General features: G+C 51.6%; 1 protein-coding gene and 1 pseudogene across 3 annotated transcripts in view; one reads left to right on the top strand and one right to left on the bottom strand.

Annotated features, from left to right (window-relative positions):
• LOC105732413 (malonyl-CoA-acyl carrier protein transacylase, mitochondrial-like) overlaps positions 1 to 13,573 on the bottom strand; it is a 29,309-nt gene extending 15,736 nt beyond the window's left edge. For 2 of the 3 annotated variants that reach the window (XR_010339397.1, XR_010339398.1), the window contains exons 1-4: positions 13,151 to 13,573; positions 9,390 to 9,477; positions 6,842 to 7,059; positions 3,149 to 3,741 (exon numbers count right to left, since the gene is read on the bottom strand). Coding sequence is in view for 1 of the 3 variants with exons in the window: in XM_064368179.1 (XP_064224249.1) it covers positions 3,298 to 3,741; positions 6,842 to 7,059; positions 9,390 to 9,477; positions 13,151 to 13,573 (1,173 nt within the window). In the remaining 2 variants the exon portion in view is untranslated. Of the gene's footprint in view, positions 1 to 2,866; positions 3,742 to 6,841; positions 7,060 to 9,389; positions 9,478 to 13,150 lie in introns of those variants that run through there. The other variant, XM_064368179.1, reaches the window with a different exon arrangement.
• LOC135271319 (small ribosomal subunit protein eS24-like) lies at positions 11,870 to 12,286 on the top strand (annotated as a pseudogene).
• Positions 13,574 to 16,424: the final 2,851 nt, after the last annotated feature.

Here is a 16,424-nt window from a genome sequence, read left to right on the forward strand (position 1 = left end):
CCTCTTGCCCCAGAGAGGGCGCACTGTGTTGGTGGGGAGGGCGGGGCCTGGTACTTCTAATCAGGCTCTTCCCAGCACCTGGGGACCACAAATGGTATCTTGGTTTGACCCGATGGTTTGCCTTCTCTCCTGTCCTGGTCTGTGGCCTGAAATCCACTGTTGGGGATTTTAGTTCCTCGTTAGGTGATGCCTGTCTCTCCCTGCACGTACTTCCTGCCAGAGGGATGCAGGCCTGGCTCCCTTACAGGGAGGGCATGGTGGGAAGGCTGGTGCAAGACAATGGGCACCAGGTGCAGGAGGGCAGCCCTGTACTTCGTGGGCTTGGTACCTGCCCTGGGCCTTGGCCTTGTGCCATTTCTGGACCCCACTAGGCCTCCCTCCCGGGACGTGGGCTCTGTCTGCCCTCCACCCTAAATGTCAAAGCTGGGCCGGGCCAGCCACCATCCTGCAGCCTCCAACCCTCCTGGACCCTCTGCAGCCTCATCTTCCCAGCCAGGCCCTTTCTGTTCCCTGCCTGTCCCCAGAGCTAGTCCAGGAGATGCAGCTGTTCCACACCCCCAGGCAGGCTGGGCAGACCCTGCATCCTGCTCCAGTGTCCTCCGGCCCTCCAGACCAAAGGGCAGCCTCGCTAGGCCTCCTTAGTTTTCTCTTTCTCTCCCCAAGGTCTGGCCCTTGGCAGCCTTTTTTGTTTTTGTTTTTTAAGACCACACTGCAGGTGGTCTTGGACATTCCACCCAGCCATGGACCCTTTTCCACCCCTGATTAGCCCACTGACCAAAGGCCACCAGAAACACATGCAGTGAAAACGGTGGGCTTAGGAGCTTCTGCAGACGAGCCGTGGGGCCGAGGTGTGGCCTAAGGGTGGCCTTGTCATATGCTGCCTGCACTCTGAGTGTGGGGTGTTCTCTCCCCACCTCTACATCTGCTGTTTCACCCAGGTCCCCTAGACCCACACTCAGGCTGTCCACCTCCCACCTGCCCCTGAACCCACCCCACCATCTGGCAGTGCCTACTGGGTGAGCAGAGGTGTGAGAGGGTCTGCTCACCTCTACACCACCCTTTCCTCGCATCTGGGGTTCTCCTGACAAACTGAGGAGAGGCTGATCACTGGCCCATTTTATATTTTTGTAGAGATGGGATCTCACTATCTTGGTGAGGAAGGGCCCCACTGCCACGCAGGCCTAGAGAAACAGGCAAGGTTCTCCTAGGACGTGAGGCCCAGACATGTGGTGGCAGAGTCAGTTTTCACCAAGGGCTGGGCCAGTGTGCTGGGACCAAAGCCACCCATTGGCACTTCCTTAAAGGGCCAGGAACCTGCCAAGTTCCCACCAAGGAACAAGACGTAGGACTCTGCGTGGCTCACCCCAGGACTCTGGGCTCTGACTCCGACTCCCCGTGTCTGCCCATCCCTGCCCCTCTGTAGGGATTGTCCAAAGGAGCAGGGGTAGAGAAGCGGGGACTGCTGCCTGCCCTCACCTTTGGGTTACCTATGGGGCAGCCCCCGCACTACAGGTGATACTGACAGCTTTCCAGAGTCTTTGTTAAGGCAGCACCATACGCTCTTTACTGTCTCTTCCCCCTTCCTGGTCTTAGATCTGCTAGTGCCACCCCAGGACACGAGGACAAGGGCAGTGCCCAGAGAGCAAGCGGTAAGGCCTGCTGTTCCCGACTCCTCGGAAAGCAGACCCCCTCCCTCAGAGCTGAACATGACCCTACAATGCCATCCTGCCCGCAGCATTGCCAGAGAACCTGGATGTGGAGAGTCTGGGTCTCCTCAGGCTGCCACTGCTTGAAGCTCTCAGGGAAAGGGCTTCAAACAGGCTTAGTACTTAAAAGAAGCATTTCTTTGTGCAATAAAGATTTGAGACATAGTTCTTTCCAAAGAACTATCATGCTTCAAGGGACATGCATGCAGGCTGCAGTGGGAATCAGTGTGTCTGCTTTTGTTGGTGTTTTAACCCAGGGCTTCATGGAGACGTGCAGGGTGTTTGGGGGTCAGAGGGTCACAATGCCTGGAAATGCTGCTGGCGTGTAATGGCCCAGCACCAGGACAGCTGGCCAACAATGGATAGTCCCATAGAACGAAACAGGGTTCTGCCCAAAGGCCGGCAGGGCGCTTCGGAGAAATGCCACAGAACTAACAGTGAGAAACCCTACAACTTTTGAGACAAGAGTCTTGCTCTGTTGCCCAGGCTAGAGTGCAGTGGCATGATCTTGGCTCACTGCAACCTCTGCTTCCTGGGTTCATGCAATTCCCCTGCCTCAGCCTCCCGAGTAGCTGGGACTACAGGTGCCTGCCACCGTGCCTGACTGATTTCTGTATATTTAGAAGAAACGGGGTTTCATCATATTGGCCAGGCTGGTCTCAAACTCCTGACCTTGTGATCCACCTGCCTTGTCCTCCCAAAGCGCTGGGATTACAGGCGTGAGCCACCGTGCCCGGCCACAAATGGTAACATTTAAGAGTTGATTCGCAATGTTTTCCCACTATCTGAATAATGAACCACCACCCAAGCAGCTTGGAATGTCTCATATTTGATATTCATGCAGGAGCTGCTCCGTCCAAGGACGGGACATGGAGCCGGGGGTCAGGTCCGAGGCAGGTATGTGCTGTGCTCCCTCCGGCACCCTGCAGACCTGCAGTAACCACAGTCCTATGGTCCCACCCCTAGGACCAGAGCCTCAGCTGCCCTTCCTTCCTGGCACTCCCCACACCCTGCACCTCACTCAAGTACGCTTCTACCACAACAGCCCACTCACTGGCACACAGCAGGCACTCAATATGTATGTCTTGGGTATGTCAACAAATGTAGGACTCTGTCTTCCAGCTGTCAAGTGAGGGGGTGAACAAAACTGCCAAGGCCAATTGGGTTCTAAAACCTTTTAGATTTGTGACAAAGGAGCCCTGGGGGGTGGTGAAGGGGCTCCCCTGGCACTGGCCAGACATGAGTCCCCACCAGCATGTTCCCAGTACCTGCAAGGCAGGGCAGGGGCTGGCATGAGGCTGCAGCACCCTACCCTCCCCATCCCGCTGAGTTGGCACACCCACCTATGGTGCAGGGCTGGCAGCCCTGTGGCGTCCTTCCTAATATCCAAAGATTTTTTCCAAGGGGGAGAAATGGACTGGGTCATGTAAAGAAATACTCACTTAGGGCTTTTTATGTGGCCTTCAAAGCACGTTGCAAACAATCCCTTTCACTCAGAAGAGGAGCTGTCAGGAAGGGAGGGTGTGGTGGGTGCGGCTCATAGCCTCTTCTCAGGAGGGCACAGGGGTTCATCCATTTGAGCCCCCCATGGTCATCTTGGGGACTCCTCGGGGTCCGGGTCCACGTGTTCGAGGGTCTGCAGCACGTCCACGGGGCTGTAGGACTTCCAGGCCTGCAAGTTACAGCTCTTCAGGATGGCTCCCAGCTGCTGCCCGGGGCCTACTTCGAAAGTTTTGGGGAACTCGCTGCCCTTTTTCCTTTCGTATATGGCATGCATCGTCTGCTCCCACTTCACTGGGGAGACCACCTGCTGGGCCAGCAGCTTCTGGATGTGCGTGGGATGCGTGTATCTGTGCCCGTGGACGTTGGAGTAGACGGAAACCAGAGGCTTCTTAACGTCGATTGCCTTTAAAACTTGCGTCAGGGGCTCCACGGCTCGCTCCATCAGGCGGGTGTGGAAGGCGCCACTCACCGGCAGCATCCTGGTGCGTCTGAAACGATACTTAGAGGAATTCTTCCGGAGAAACTGCAGCGCCTGGGGAAAGAAGGAGGTTTCAGCTGCACAAATCTTAGGGAAGAAACACAGTGGCAGAAGTCACCACTGGCACTCTCCTGGCTCTGTGTATCTAACACACTTATCCCTCACAGCTGTACTTGGATTTAATCCTGCAAACCCTGAGCAGGGACCTTAACCCACTTTTAGTTCCCGTTAAAATTACTTGTACAGCCAGTGTCCCAGAAATCCGCCTTTGGGGATCTGACCATTCACATGGCCAAACTGGGAAGGTGACCACAGAGAGACCCACAGCTGTTAAACATGGAAATGTGACCTGTCTGTCCCAGCACTGTCCCCAGGCACTTCACTTAACACCCTTGAATCTCTTCTGTCCCATCCCTAAAATAAAGCACAGTTCCATCTACTTCACAACGTTGCCGGGAAGAGCAAACACCATAAGGCATGTGACAGTGTCTGATAAAGGAAGAGCACTAAGAAGTGTTAGCGCTCAGTGAGAGTTCTACCACACCTTTCAGAATTTTTGACAAGACTGTTTGCTTTTTATTCCTTAATCTTCAAAATAAAAATTCAGAAGGTAAATTCAAGCCCCCATTTCATAATGCAGGGTCTGGCTTGTCACCTTCATCTGGGGTTTCTCTACAGAAGGAAAGAGCTCTCTTGTTGACGTCAAAAACCTTCTGATGGGCATCTGAGCTCAGAAGGGGCCTCGGGCTAGCCAGTAGCTGCAAACCCTTGCAGCAGTTAGCAAACAACTGAATTTGCAAAGGTCTTTAAAACAGAAGATGCTCTTTTAATTTCTACTTTTTTCTTTTCTTTTTTTTTTTTTTTTTTTGAGAGCGAGCTCTGTCACCCAGGCTGGAGTGCAAAGGTGCGATCTTGGCTCACTGCAACCTCTGCCTCCCAGGTTCAAGCAATTCTCCTGTCTCAGTCTCCCCAGTAGCTGGGACTATAAGTGTGCAGCACCACTCCCGGCTAAGTTTTAGTAGAGATGGGGTTTCACCATGTTGACAGGCTGATCTTGAACTCCTGGCCTCAAGTGATCCACCCACTTTAGTCTGTCTGTTCCCTAGAAGCTGCCCCCATAGCTTGAGTCCTGGGCTAAAAACGCTCAGCAGAACCCTGCCTGGTGAGCACAGACTAGGAATGGGACCTGCACTTCTGTGCTGTGACCTCTGAGGTGTGGGCTGCTTGTCACTGCAGCAAAACCTGGCTCCTGTTGACTGGCCCGTGCTTCCCTTCCACCATCACCCTCAATGCAGCTCCATCCCACTGAGGGCTGCACCACAGGAGCTGGGAGCCTTTGGTCTGGGCCTTCTGGACTCTGCAGACCAAGCCCTTCCCTCCACACCCAGACTGTCTGAGTGACTGGCAGGTATGCAGATGGCTACTCCGTGGCACTTCTTGGGGCTCTCCATATAAGGTCTCTGGACTCTGGCTCAATAGTGAGCCCTCTCAAGTCCCAGGTTAGGGCCACAGGGGTCAAGGTCACCACTGCAGGGGCCAGCAGTCTCCAGTGCAGTGGCTGGTCCTTGGCCCAGGCACAGTGGGTCACGACTACAATCCCACGGTAAAACCCCATCTCTACTAAAAATACAAAAAATTAGCTGGGCGTGGTGGTGCACGTCTGTAGTTCCAGCTACTTGAGAGGCTGAGGCAGGAGAATCACTTGAACCCAGGAGGTGAAGGTTAGTGAGCCGAGATTGTGCCGCTGCACTCCAGCCTGGAAGACAACGTAAGACCGTCTCAAAAAAAAAAAAAAAAAGGACCAAAAGGACAAGCCTAGCAGTTGTCACCCAGACTGAGTGCACCTGTGCGGGAACCTGTTGGGGAGACTCCTGCCCTGACTGCGAGGTCCTTCCTGAGCTTCCTTCCAAGGGCTTCCTTCCAAGACTGCTAAAGGGAATGCGTAACCAGCTCCAAGACTGAGCTGGGGCCACCGTACCTGACCTGCCCACCATCTCAGAACAGTCCCAAGAGGCTCCTGCCGGCTCTCACTGCTTCAGAGGAGGCAGATGAGGATGCCTGGCATTCGGCGAGTCCTCAAAGGGGAAGAGGAGCCAGGCATGGTCAAGCAGCAGAAACAGACTCTGGAGTGAGAGACTCAGGATCCAGTTCTGCCTCTACCATCTCCAAGCACTCTCCACTCTCCGCCTCAGCACCCTTCTGTGGAAAATGTGAGAAGAATGCCTTCCTTGGCCAGGTGTGGTGGCTCATGCCTGTAATCCCAGCTACTCAGGAGGCTGAGGCAGAGAACTGATGGAACCCAGGAGGCGGAGGTTGCAGTGACACTGTACTCCAGCAGCCTAGGTGACAGAGCAAGACTCTGTCTCAAAAAAAAAAAAAAAAAAAAAAAAGAAATATCTGACCCAGGCAGCAGCCCCTCATACAGGTTCCAATCTGCACGCACTCAGCACTCCCCAAGCCAGGCACTCAGTACCCACTGCTCTTTCCCTAGGGGCTCCTGCTGCTCTGCTCAGGATGCCCCCTGCTGGCGAATGCAAGCTCATCCTCCAGCTGCTGCCTCCTCGGTTGCTCCTAGGCCCATCATTGGTCAGCCAGACCCTCCCCTGCACCCCTCGGGCTGGACTCATACATTCATAGGGGCTCTTCCTTTGATGGCAGGAACCCTGACTAATCAGTCTGTGCGTCCCCAGTTCTTGATAAATGTTTGGGGAAGTAGCAAATGGAAGGAAAGACAGTGGAAAGGAAATGAACACCAGTGTAAAAACAGACACCTAAAAAAAGCAGGGCAGGCAGAGCGATCCGGCAGAAAACAGCTCTCTTTTCCCTAAGGAAGCAACCAGATCAGAGGCTCCTCAGAAGCCCAGAATGTACTACAGGGAGGCCCTGGAGATCACCTGGCCCTGCCCCTTGACTTTAGACATGGGCTGGCTGGCTTGTTCCAGACCCCATCCTACACATGGTGGAGTGGGGCAGCATTCTGGGTCCTGCCTGCTTTGCGGCACTCACTCTACCTCACTGCTCTGGCCCCAAAATACTTCCTAAAGACCAGGCTGGACAGAGCACCTGCCGCACTGCCAGGTCTCACGGGTGTGGAGCAGTTCCAACTCTCCATACTGGACTGGGGTCTATAAAGGCGGCTCCCATCAACACCCACCTCCAGGTGTCCTGAAATCACCCTGCAATCTGGAAAGAGGTAGTTGGACACTTCACAAACAGAGTCCTCTATGCCTAAAGACTTGCAGTGTTCCTGGGCTTCCAAACAGGCGAGGTTGAACTTGGACTGAGGCTGGCCGAGGACAGACAGCATCCCACTGGGGACAGCTTCTGAAGCTTCCTGCATGGCCTCAGCTCGGATTTTCACTGCATACAAACCTGTCCAGAGAGAAGCACATTTGGAAAAATGAGGACACAGAATGAAGGCAAAAAGGCCAGGCCTGAAAAACAAAGCCTGGGCTCCACTCACAATTCTATACATCTCTACCGACCACACAAGCATTCATCACCAAAAGCACACTGCTGTACTTGGCATGATACAAACGAACCCAAGGAGCTTCCTGCCGTAAAGCTGGTTTGGTGTAGGACAGCGGTGCTCAGCGGTGTCCAGAGGCGTTTTCTGGTTGTTACGACTAAAAGTACCACTGACGTCTAGTGGGTAGAGGCCAGGGAGGATGTCTGACACACTGCAATGCAGAGGACAGCCTCCTTTTCCCCCACAGAACAAATGACCTGGCCCAATAGCAACACTATTTTAAAAAAAATTGTGCCACTACTGAGAAACTCTGGTGAAAGGTAAAGAGGCACAGAGTGGGAACCATGTTGCCTTAGCCAAGTCACAACCTCCTTGAGGTTCTTTTTTTCTTTTCTTTTTTTTTTTTTGAGACAGAGTCTCGCTCTGATGCCCAGGCTGGAGTGTGGTGGCGTGCTCTCGGCTCACTGCAACCTCTGTCTCCTGTGTTCAAGCAATTCTCCTGCCTCAGCCTCCCGAGTAGCTGGGATAGGCGCCTAGTGGTGAGCTACGACTGCACCAGTGCAGTGCAGCTGGGGTGACAGAGCAAGATACTGTCTCAAAAAAAACCCCCACAAAATTGTAAATATACTATAATCCACACTTTTTTCTTTTTGAGACAGAGTTTGACTCTGTTGCCCGGGCTAGAGTGCAGTGGCGTGATCTTGGCTCACTGCAACCTCTGCTGCCTTAGAGGTTCAAATGATTCTTGTGCCTCAGCCTCCTGAGTAGCTAAGATTACAAGCACCCGCCCGCCACTATGCCTGGGTAATTTTTGTATTTTTAGTAGAGCTGGGGTTTCACCATGTTGGCCAGGCTGGTCTCAAACTCCTGCCTTAGGTGATCTGCCCACCTCAGCCTCCCAAAGTGCTGGGCTGGGATAACAGGCGTGAGCCATCACACCAGGCCTAATTCTGCACGTTATGCACACGTAAGATGATACACGTAATAAAATCGTTTCATAAAATGTGAAAGTATGAAACTTTCTTTAATAATGATATAATGCTTTAAAAAAAAAAGCACTGTGGTGAAATTCACTTAAAATATAATTAACCACTTTAATGTGCAGAATTCAGTGGCATTTGGGGTATTCATAATGTTGTGCAACCGCCAACTCTGTCTAGTTTCAAACATTCCACGTCCACTATGGAAGCACTCTCCACTCCTCCCTCTCCAGTCCCAGTAACCTTGTGTTTCTATACTAGAGTTTTTTTTTTTTTTTTTTCCATTTTAGACAGGGTCTCGCTGTGTCACCCATGCTGCAGTGCAGTGGCACAATCACAGCTCATTGCAGCCTCAGACTTGGGCTCAAGCGATCTTCCGACCTCAGCCTCCTGAGTAGCTGGAGTTACAGGTGCATGCCACCAGGCCCAGCTAATTTCTTTTGTATGTGACAGGGTCTCACTCTGCTGCCCAGGCTGGAATGTAGTGGCAGGATCAGAGCTCACTGCAGCCTTGACCTCCTGGGTTCAGGTAATCCTCCCACCTCATCCTCCTAAGTACTTCAACTGGGACTACAGCTGCACACCACCATGCCTGGCTGATTTTTGTATTTTTGGTAGAGATGGAGTTTTTACCATGTTGCCCAGGCTGGTCTCAAACTCCTGGGCTCAAGCATCCATCTGCCTCTGCCTCTGCCTCTCAAAGCGCTGAGATTACAGGTGTGAACCACTGTACCCAACCTGATTTTTGTTTTTTGTGGGGGGGCAGAGATGAGGGTCTCACTATGTGGCCCAAGATGGTGTGGAACTCCTGGCCTCAAGTGATCCTCCTGCCTTGGCCTCCCAAAGCACTGGGATTACAGACATGAGCCATGGTTCCTGGGCAGCAAAATTCTTAAGAAGTAAAACTAACATAGCTCCAGATCAAATACTTACTTACTCTTTAATTCAATGAAAATCTACTGAGCACATACTATCCACGGCAGGTGCTGAGGTAGGCGAGTGCACAGGATAGGGGGTGAGAGTCCAGCAAGCAGACTTCATGAGATTACAAAAATAAGGGAAATCCTTAATGAATTCTTCAAGCTTAAAATGGAATCACAGTGAAGTCCTGTCCTCATGAGCCAATGTCATCCCTATCCATGTGTTCCCTTCCCAACACCTGAGCAGGTCCAGTATCATTTTTGGCAGTGTCCCTTACCCCTAAAGTGCCTGAGACCACACCACTGTACAAAACCAAACGCCTTCCTGTGTACCTTCAGAAAATTCCATGGCTCCGGCAAAGACTAGGGCTGCAAATTCTCCCACACTGAATCCAGCAGCAGCAACACAGTTCTCAATCACCTGTGGTGACAGACACAGAATGTGAGGCCTCATTCTCCTGGGGAGCCCAGTTCCAGGGCTCTGCACCTGACTGCTGCCAGGGTGTTCAGCATCTCAGTGAGCCAGGTTCTATGGGCTTGGTGCACCAGCCGGAAGAGGACATGCAGAAGTGACCTTGACTATCACTGAATCCTGCCCTTTATTTAGGAGGAGTTTCCTGGTAAGTTACAGCCCAGTCAGCTCCGCCCATGGTCACACTGACACCAGCCCAGGGCTCTGGATTCCTTTGCCGTGGCCCTACAGCAGGCTCTCGGGCCATATGGTTGTGCAGAAGTTAAGAGCATGACTTTTTTTTTATTGAGATGGAGTTTTGCTTGTTGCCCAGGCTAGAGCGCAGTGGCGCCATCTCTGCTCACTGCAACCTCCGCCTCCTGGGTTCAAACAATTCTCTTGCCTCAGCATCTGGAGTAGCTGGGATTACAGGCATCCACCACCACGCCTGTCTAATTTTTGTACTTTTAGTAGAGACCGGGTTTCACCATGCTGGCCAGGCTGCTCTCGAACTCCTGACCTCTAGTGATCCACCCACCTTGGCCTCCTGGAGTGCCGGGATTACAGGCGTGAGCCACCTCGCCTGGCCAACAGCATGACTTTTGAGTCAGAGACTAGATTTCTTAGCTCGGGAGTGTTCCCTAATCCCTCTGGACTTTTTATCTCATCTGTGCAATGAGGGAAGAACAGGACCTAAGGGCTGCTGAGAAAATTATGTGAATACAATGTCTATAAAGTGCTTAGCATAGACCTGGCCCAGGGTAAGCAGTGAATGAATATTATTATGACAATTCAAAAGGACCACTTAACTAATTCATTTTATTTTTTTGAGACAGAGTCTCACACTGACACCCAGCCTGGCGTGCAATGGCGTGATAGCTCACTGCAACCTCCACTTTTCTGGTTCAAGCAATTCCCCTGTCTCAGCCTCCCGAGCAGCTGGGATTCCAGGCGCACGCCGCCATGCCCAGCTTTTTTCATTTGTTTGTATTTTTAGTAGAGATGAGTTTCGCCATGTTGGCCAGACTGGTCTCGAACTCCTGCCCTCAGGCAATCCACCCACCTCCCAAAGTGCTGGGATTACAGGTTTGAGCCAAGGTGCCTGGTCAACTAATTCTTTTTAATATCTGAGTCTACATTCCTCAACCATCAAATAACAGTATTAACCTCACAAGGTGGTCGTGGAGGTGAAATAGGGTAAAGGATCTCAAGGGCTAAACATTTACCGTCTTATTAAATATTAATAGCAATCAATCCACCACCTTCGAGTGAAGTGACATTCTCAAGTCATCTCAACATTCCTTCATTTATGCTGGTGCAGTGACTCATGCCTGTAATCCCAGCACTTTGGGAGGCCGAGGTGGATGAACCTGGGAGATGGAGGCTGCAGTGAGCCCACATCACACCACTGCACTCCAGCCTAGGCAACAAGAGCAAAACTCCATCTCAAAAAAAAAAAAAAAAAAAAAAAAAGATGTTAGGCTGGTATGGTGGCTCCCACATGTAATCCCAGCACTTTGGGAGGCTGAGGCAGGCAGATGACTTGAAGTCAGGAGTTTGAGATCAGCCTGGGCAACATGAAGAAATCCTAGCTCCACTAAAAATACAAAATTCGGGCCGGGCACGGTGGCTCATGCCTGTAATCCCAGCACTTTGGGAGGCTGAGGTGGGCGAATCACGAGGTCAAGAGATTGAGACCATCCTGGCCAACATGGTGAAACCCCATCTCTACTAAAAGTACAAAAAATTAGCCGGGCGTGGTGGTGTGTGCCTGTTGTCCCAGCTACTCGGGAGGCTGAGGCAGGAGAATTGCTTGAAACCGGAAAACGGAAGTGGAAGTTGCAGTGAGAAGGGATCACGCCACTGCACTCCAGCCTGGCGACAGAGCGAGACTGTGTCTCAAAAAAAAAAAAAAAATATATATATATATATAAAATTCGGCCAGGCATGGTGGCTCCTGCCTGTAATCCCAGCACTTTGGGAGGCTGAGGTGGGCGGATCACCTGAGGTCAGGAGTTTGAGACCAGCCTGGGCAACATGGAGAAACCCTAGCTCTACTAAAAATAGAAAATTTGGCCAGGCATGGTGGCTCATGCCTGTAATCCCAGCACTTTGGGAGGCTGAGGCAGGTGGATCACCTGAGGTCAGGAGTGCAAGAGCAGCCTGATCAACATGGTGAAACCCTGTCTCTACTAAAAATACAAAAATTGCTGGGCGTGGTGGCTCATGCCTATAATCCCAGCACTTTGGGAGGCTGAGGAGGGCGGATCACCTGAGGTCAGGAGTTCAAGACCAGCCTGACCAATATGGTGAAACCCTGTCTTTAAAAATAAATAAATAAAAATAGAGATAGGCCGCCATCATGAACGACACAGTAACTATCCGCACTAGAAAGTTCATGACCAACCAACTACTTTAGAGGAAACAAATAGTCATTGATGTCCTTCACCCTGGGAAGGCAACAGTGCCTAAGACAGAAATTCGGGAAAAACTAGCCAAAATGTACAAGACCACACCGGATGTCATCTTTGTATTTGGATTCAGAACTCATTTTGGTGGTGGCAAGACAACTGGCTTTGGCATGATTTATGATTCCCTGGATTATGCAAAGAAAAATGAACCCAAACATAGACTTGCAAGACATGGCCTGTATGAGAAGAAAAAGACCTCAAGAAAGCAACGAAAGGAACGCAAGAACAGAATGAAGAAAGTCAGGAGGACTGCAAAGGCCAATGTTGGTGCTGGCAAAAAGCCAAAGGAGTAAAGGTGCTGCAATGATGTTATCTATGGCCGCTGCAGACTTTTCACGAGAAGCTTAATAAACTAAAAACTTTCATGAAAAAAATAAAAATAAATAAATAAATAAATAAATAAATAAATAAATAAAAACAAAAAAATCAGCCAGGCGTAGTGGCAGGCACCTGTAATCCCAGCTATTTGGGAGGCTGAGGCAAGAGAATCGCTTGAACCCAAGAGGCAGAGGTTGCAGCGAGCCGAGATTGAGCCATTGCACTCCAACCTGGGTGACAGAGTGAGACTGTCTCAAAAAAACACAAAAAAACAAAAAAACAAAATTCGCTGGGCATGGTGGCCCACACCTGTACGCTCAGCTACTCAGGAGGCTGAGGCACTATTATCACTTGGGCCCAGGAGGCAGAGTCTGCAGTGAGCCGAGAAGACTGTGCCACTACACACCAGCCTGGGTGACACAGCAAAACTCCCATCTCAAAAAAAAAAAAAAAAATTAATCCTTTAAAAATCATTTATTAATTCATTCAATGATTTAAAATCATTTAAAACCACAAACTGGCCCTCCACTCCCACATCCCCTTTACCTGCTCTGTATTTCTTTCTGCAACACTTACCATCTTTTATAGAGCATCTAATTTACCTAGTTACTGCATTTGGTGCTTATTATCTGTATCCCTAAGATGTAACCTCCCCTAGGGCAGGGATCCTTGTTTTGCTGACGGCGCCTCGAACACTGCCTGGCATAAATGGGAACTCTATAAAACTCAATCGAATGAGTGTGATGTGGGAGCCTCCCGGGCTGGCAGGCGGAAGCCCCCGGCGGGTCCAACCTGGTGGTGAGGGCTCAGGCAGAGCCCACCTTCCCCTCCTGCCACGGGGGCTCGGGCCTCACCGAGGGCTGCAGGTGATGTAGTTTCTCGACCGCGGCCAGTGATGCCACGAAGATCGCGGGCTGGCAGTGCACAGTGCGGTCTAAGTCCTCCTGCGGCCCGTGAAGGCTCAGCTCCAGCAGGTCGTAGCCCAGCACGCGGTGGGCGGCGGCGTAGAGTTCGCGGACGCGCGGGTAGCTGAGCAGACCGCGGCCCATGCCCACCACCTGGCTGCCCTGGCCCGGGAAGAGCAGCACGGAGTACTGACCCGGCATTCGGCGCTCCGTGGCCGCCGAGGGCGCCTCCTCTTCCGCCCCTGTCGCATCTCGCAGCAGCTCCGCTACACCCTGGGCGCCCGGCGGAGGCACCGGGAAGCTGGAGGCGCCGCGGCAGCAACTGAGGCCCAAGCCCCGGGCCCATGCGGCCCGCACGAACCGGACGCTCATGGTCAGACACTAACCAGCGCACGTTACCGTGGCGACCGAGGCCCGACTGCGCCGGCGCGGCGCGGCGGGGTCCCTGACGCATTTCTTGCCGGGGCACTCGGGGCACCGAGAGCGGAAAGAAAGGTTCCGCAGGGGTGGTTCCACCCCGGCTTGGCGGGCCTTTAGGCTGCGCTCTGGGGACCTGGAGGGACCCTTGTGTTTACTTTAACATCGACAGCCAAGAACGGAGCACGATGCCACACCACAATGGGTCTTCAACATATATTTATGGAATAAATAACGCAACGCAATGTAATATTTACGCTTTCCACCTGGCACAGGAAGAGCACTTGAAACCTCCACTTTTTTTTTTGACGGAGTCTCACTCTTGTCTCCCAGGCTGGAATGCAGTGGTTGCTCGGCTCACTGCAACCGCTACCTCCGAGGTTCAAGCGATTCTGCTGCCTCAGACTCTCGAGTAGCTGGGATTACAGGCGCCCGCCACCACGCCTAGCTAATTTTTGTATTCTTAGTGGAGATGGGTTTCACCATGTTGGCCAGACTGGTCTTGAACTCTTGACCTCAGGTGTTCCACCTGCCCGCGGCCTCCCAAAGTGCTGGGATTACAGGCGTGAGCCACTGTGCCCGGCCGGAAACGACATTTCTTGCATATGATTCTCTGAACGGCCGGAGTTGGTGTGGCCAATCCAATCATCAGTTGCCAGCTCCCAACTATGCAAGATTACAGCTCTCTTTTATAATGTTTCCTATAAACCACGCAGTGCCTGGCACATAATAAGCATCCAGTAGATCTTTATGCCATTGAACAAAGCCCTGAGTATGTTTCAAATATTAGCTTATGTAATTCCTCACAGCAACGCTGTGATGGATAGTTGCTATTATTATTCTTAGAGTGACAAAGGCTCAGAGATTGAGTGACAGGTGGTTAGGGACAGAATGGGGGTTGGAAATTGGGGTTATCTAATTTTAACCTAAAAGCAACTCAAGAGACACAGGCTTGGGCAGGCGCGGTGGCTCATGGCTGTAGTTCCAGCACTTTGGGAGGCTGAGGCAGACGGATCATTTGAGGTCAGAAGTTTAAGACCAGCCTGGCCAACATGGAGAAACCCTGTCTCTACTAAAAATACAAAAATTAGTTGGATGTGATGGTGGGTGCCTATAGTCCCAGCTACTCGGGAGGCTGAGGCAGGAGAATCACTTGAACTCAGGCAGCAGAGGTTGCAGGAAGCCGAGGTCATGCCACTGCACTCCAGCCTGGGCAACAGAGTGACACTCCGTCTCAAAAAAAAGGTCAGGCATGGTGGTTCACATCTGTAATCTCAGCACTTTGGGAGGCCGAGGCGGGTGCATCCTGAGGTCAGGAGTTCAAGATCAGCCTAGCCAACGTGGTGAAACCCCATCCCTACTAAAAAATACAAAAATTTGGCCAGGCGCAGTGGCTCACACCTGTATTCTCAGCACTTTGGGAGGCTGAGGCAGGTGGATCACAAGGTGAGGAGTTCAAGACCAGCCTGGCCAAGATGGTGAAACCCCGTCTCTACTAAAAATACAAAAATTAGCCAGGCGTGGTGGCACACGCCTGCAATCCCAACTACTTGGGAGGCTGAGGGAGAGAATCACTTGAACTCGGGAGGCAGAGGTTTCAGTGAGCCGAGATAGCACCTTTGCACTCTAGCCTGGGCAACAAAGTGAGACTCTGTCTCAAAAAAACAAATACAACAAACAAAAAAAACCCCACAAAAATTAGCTGGGCACAGTGGTGGGCACCTGTGACCAGCTACTAGGGAGGTTGAGGCAGGAGAATTACTTGAACCCAGGAGGTGGAGGTTGCAGTGCTTGAACCCAGGAGGCAGAGGTTTCAGTGAGCCGAGACCACGCCATTGCACTCCAGCCTGGGCAGCAAGAATGAAACTCTGTCTCAAAAAAAAAAAAAATATATATATATATATAAAAGGAGGAGACTTTCAGGTTAAGACGCATAGAGAGAGTACTGCCTCTGGAAGCCCATAAATCCACAACAAAGAGACATTTATAGATATAAATCCACAAGGACAGGAAGAACCGGAAAGCGGACCCCCAGCAGCAGAATCTCTGGAAGCTGGAAAGCAGATAGGCTGGTATTACCTGATTGAGCTGATCTCAGACCGCTAAATCTCTCCCAGGACTGGGGAAGGCTGTGAGCCAATCCTTATACATACAACAGAATCCTGAAAAACAAGAACTGGCAGCAGCAGCTGCTGCTTCTAGATCTAAGGGTGAAAGGAGGCTAAAACAAAGAGGATTATTTGGAGGTGCCTTTGAAAAACAGATCTTTAGGTCCCTCCTGCTCCCTAGCCACTAGGTGATGTCCCTTCCCAGCTTTGGGACCCATCTGGGGTTTCACTGGAAAGGGACAAAGGATCTCTGGACTGGGCGTGGTGGCATGTGCCTGTAATCCCAGCTACTCTGGAGGCTGAGGCAGGAGAATCACTTGAACCCAGGAGGCAGAGGTTGCAGTGAGCTGAGATCATGCCATTGCACTCCAGCCTGGGCAACAAGAGTGAAACCCTCTTTAAAAAAAAAAAAAAAAAAAATATTGGCTGGGCTCAGGGGCTCACGCCTGTAATCCCAGCACTTTGGGAGGCTGAGGCAGGTGGATCACAAGGTCAGGTGTTCAAGACCAGCCCGGCCAAATTGTTGAAAACCCATCTTTACTAAAAATACAAAATATTAGCTGGGCATGGTGGCATGTGCCTGTAATCCCAGCTACTTGGGAGGCTGAGGCAGAGAATCGCTTGAACTCAGGAGGCAGAGGCTGTAGTGAGCTGAGATTGTGCCACTGCAGTCCAGCCTGGTGACAAAGTGAGATCCC

Source organism: Aotus nancymaae, unplaced genomic scaffold, assembly GCF_030222135.1.
Source record: "Aotus nancymaae isolate 86718 unplaced genomic scaffold, 86718_ANA_hifiasm-v0.15.2.pri h1tg000076l, whole genome shotgun sequence".
Lineage (NCBI taxonomy): Eukaryota > Metazoa > Chordata > Mammalia > Primates > Aotidae > Aotus > Aotus nancymaae.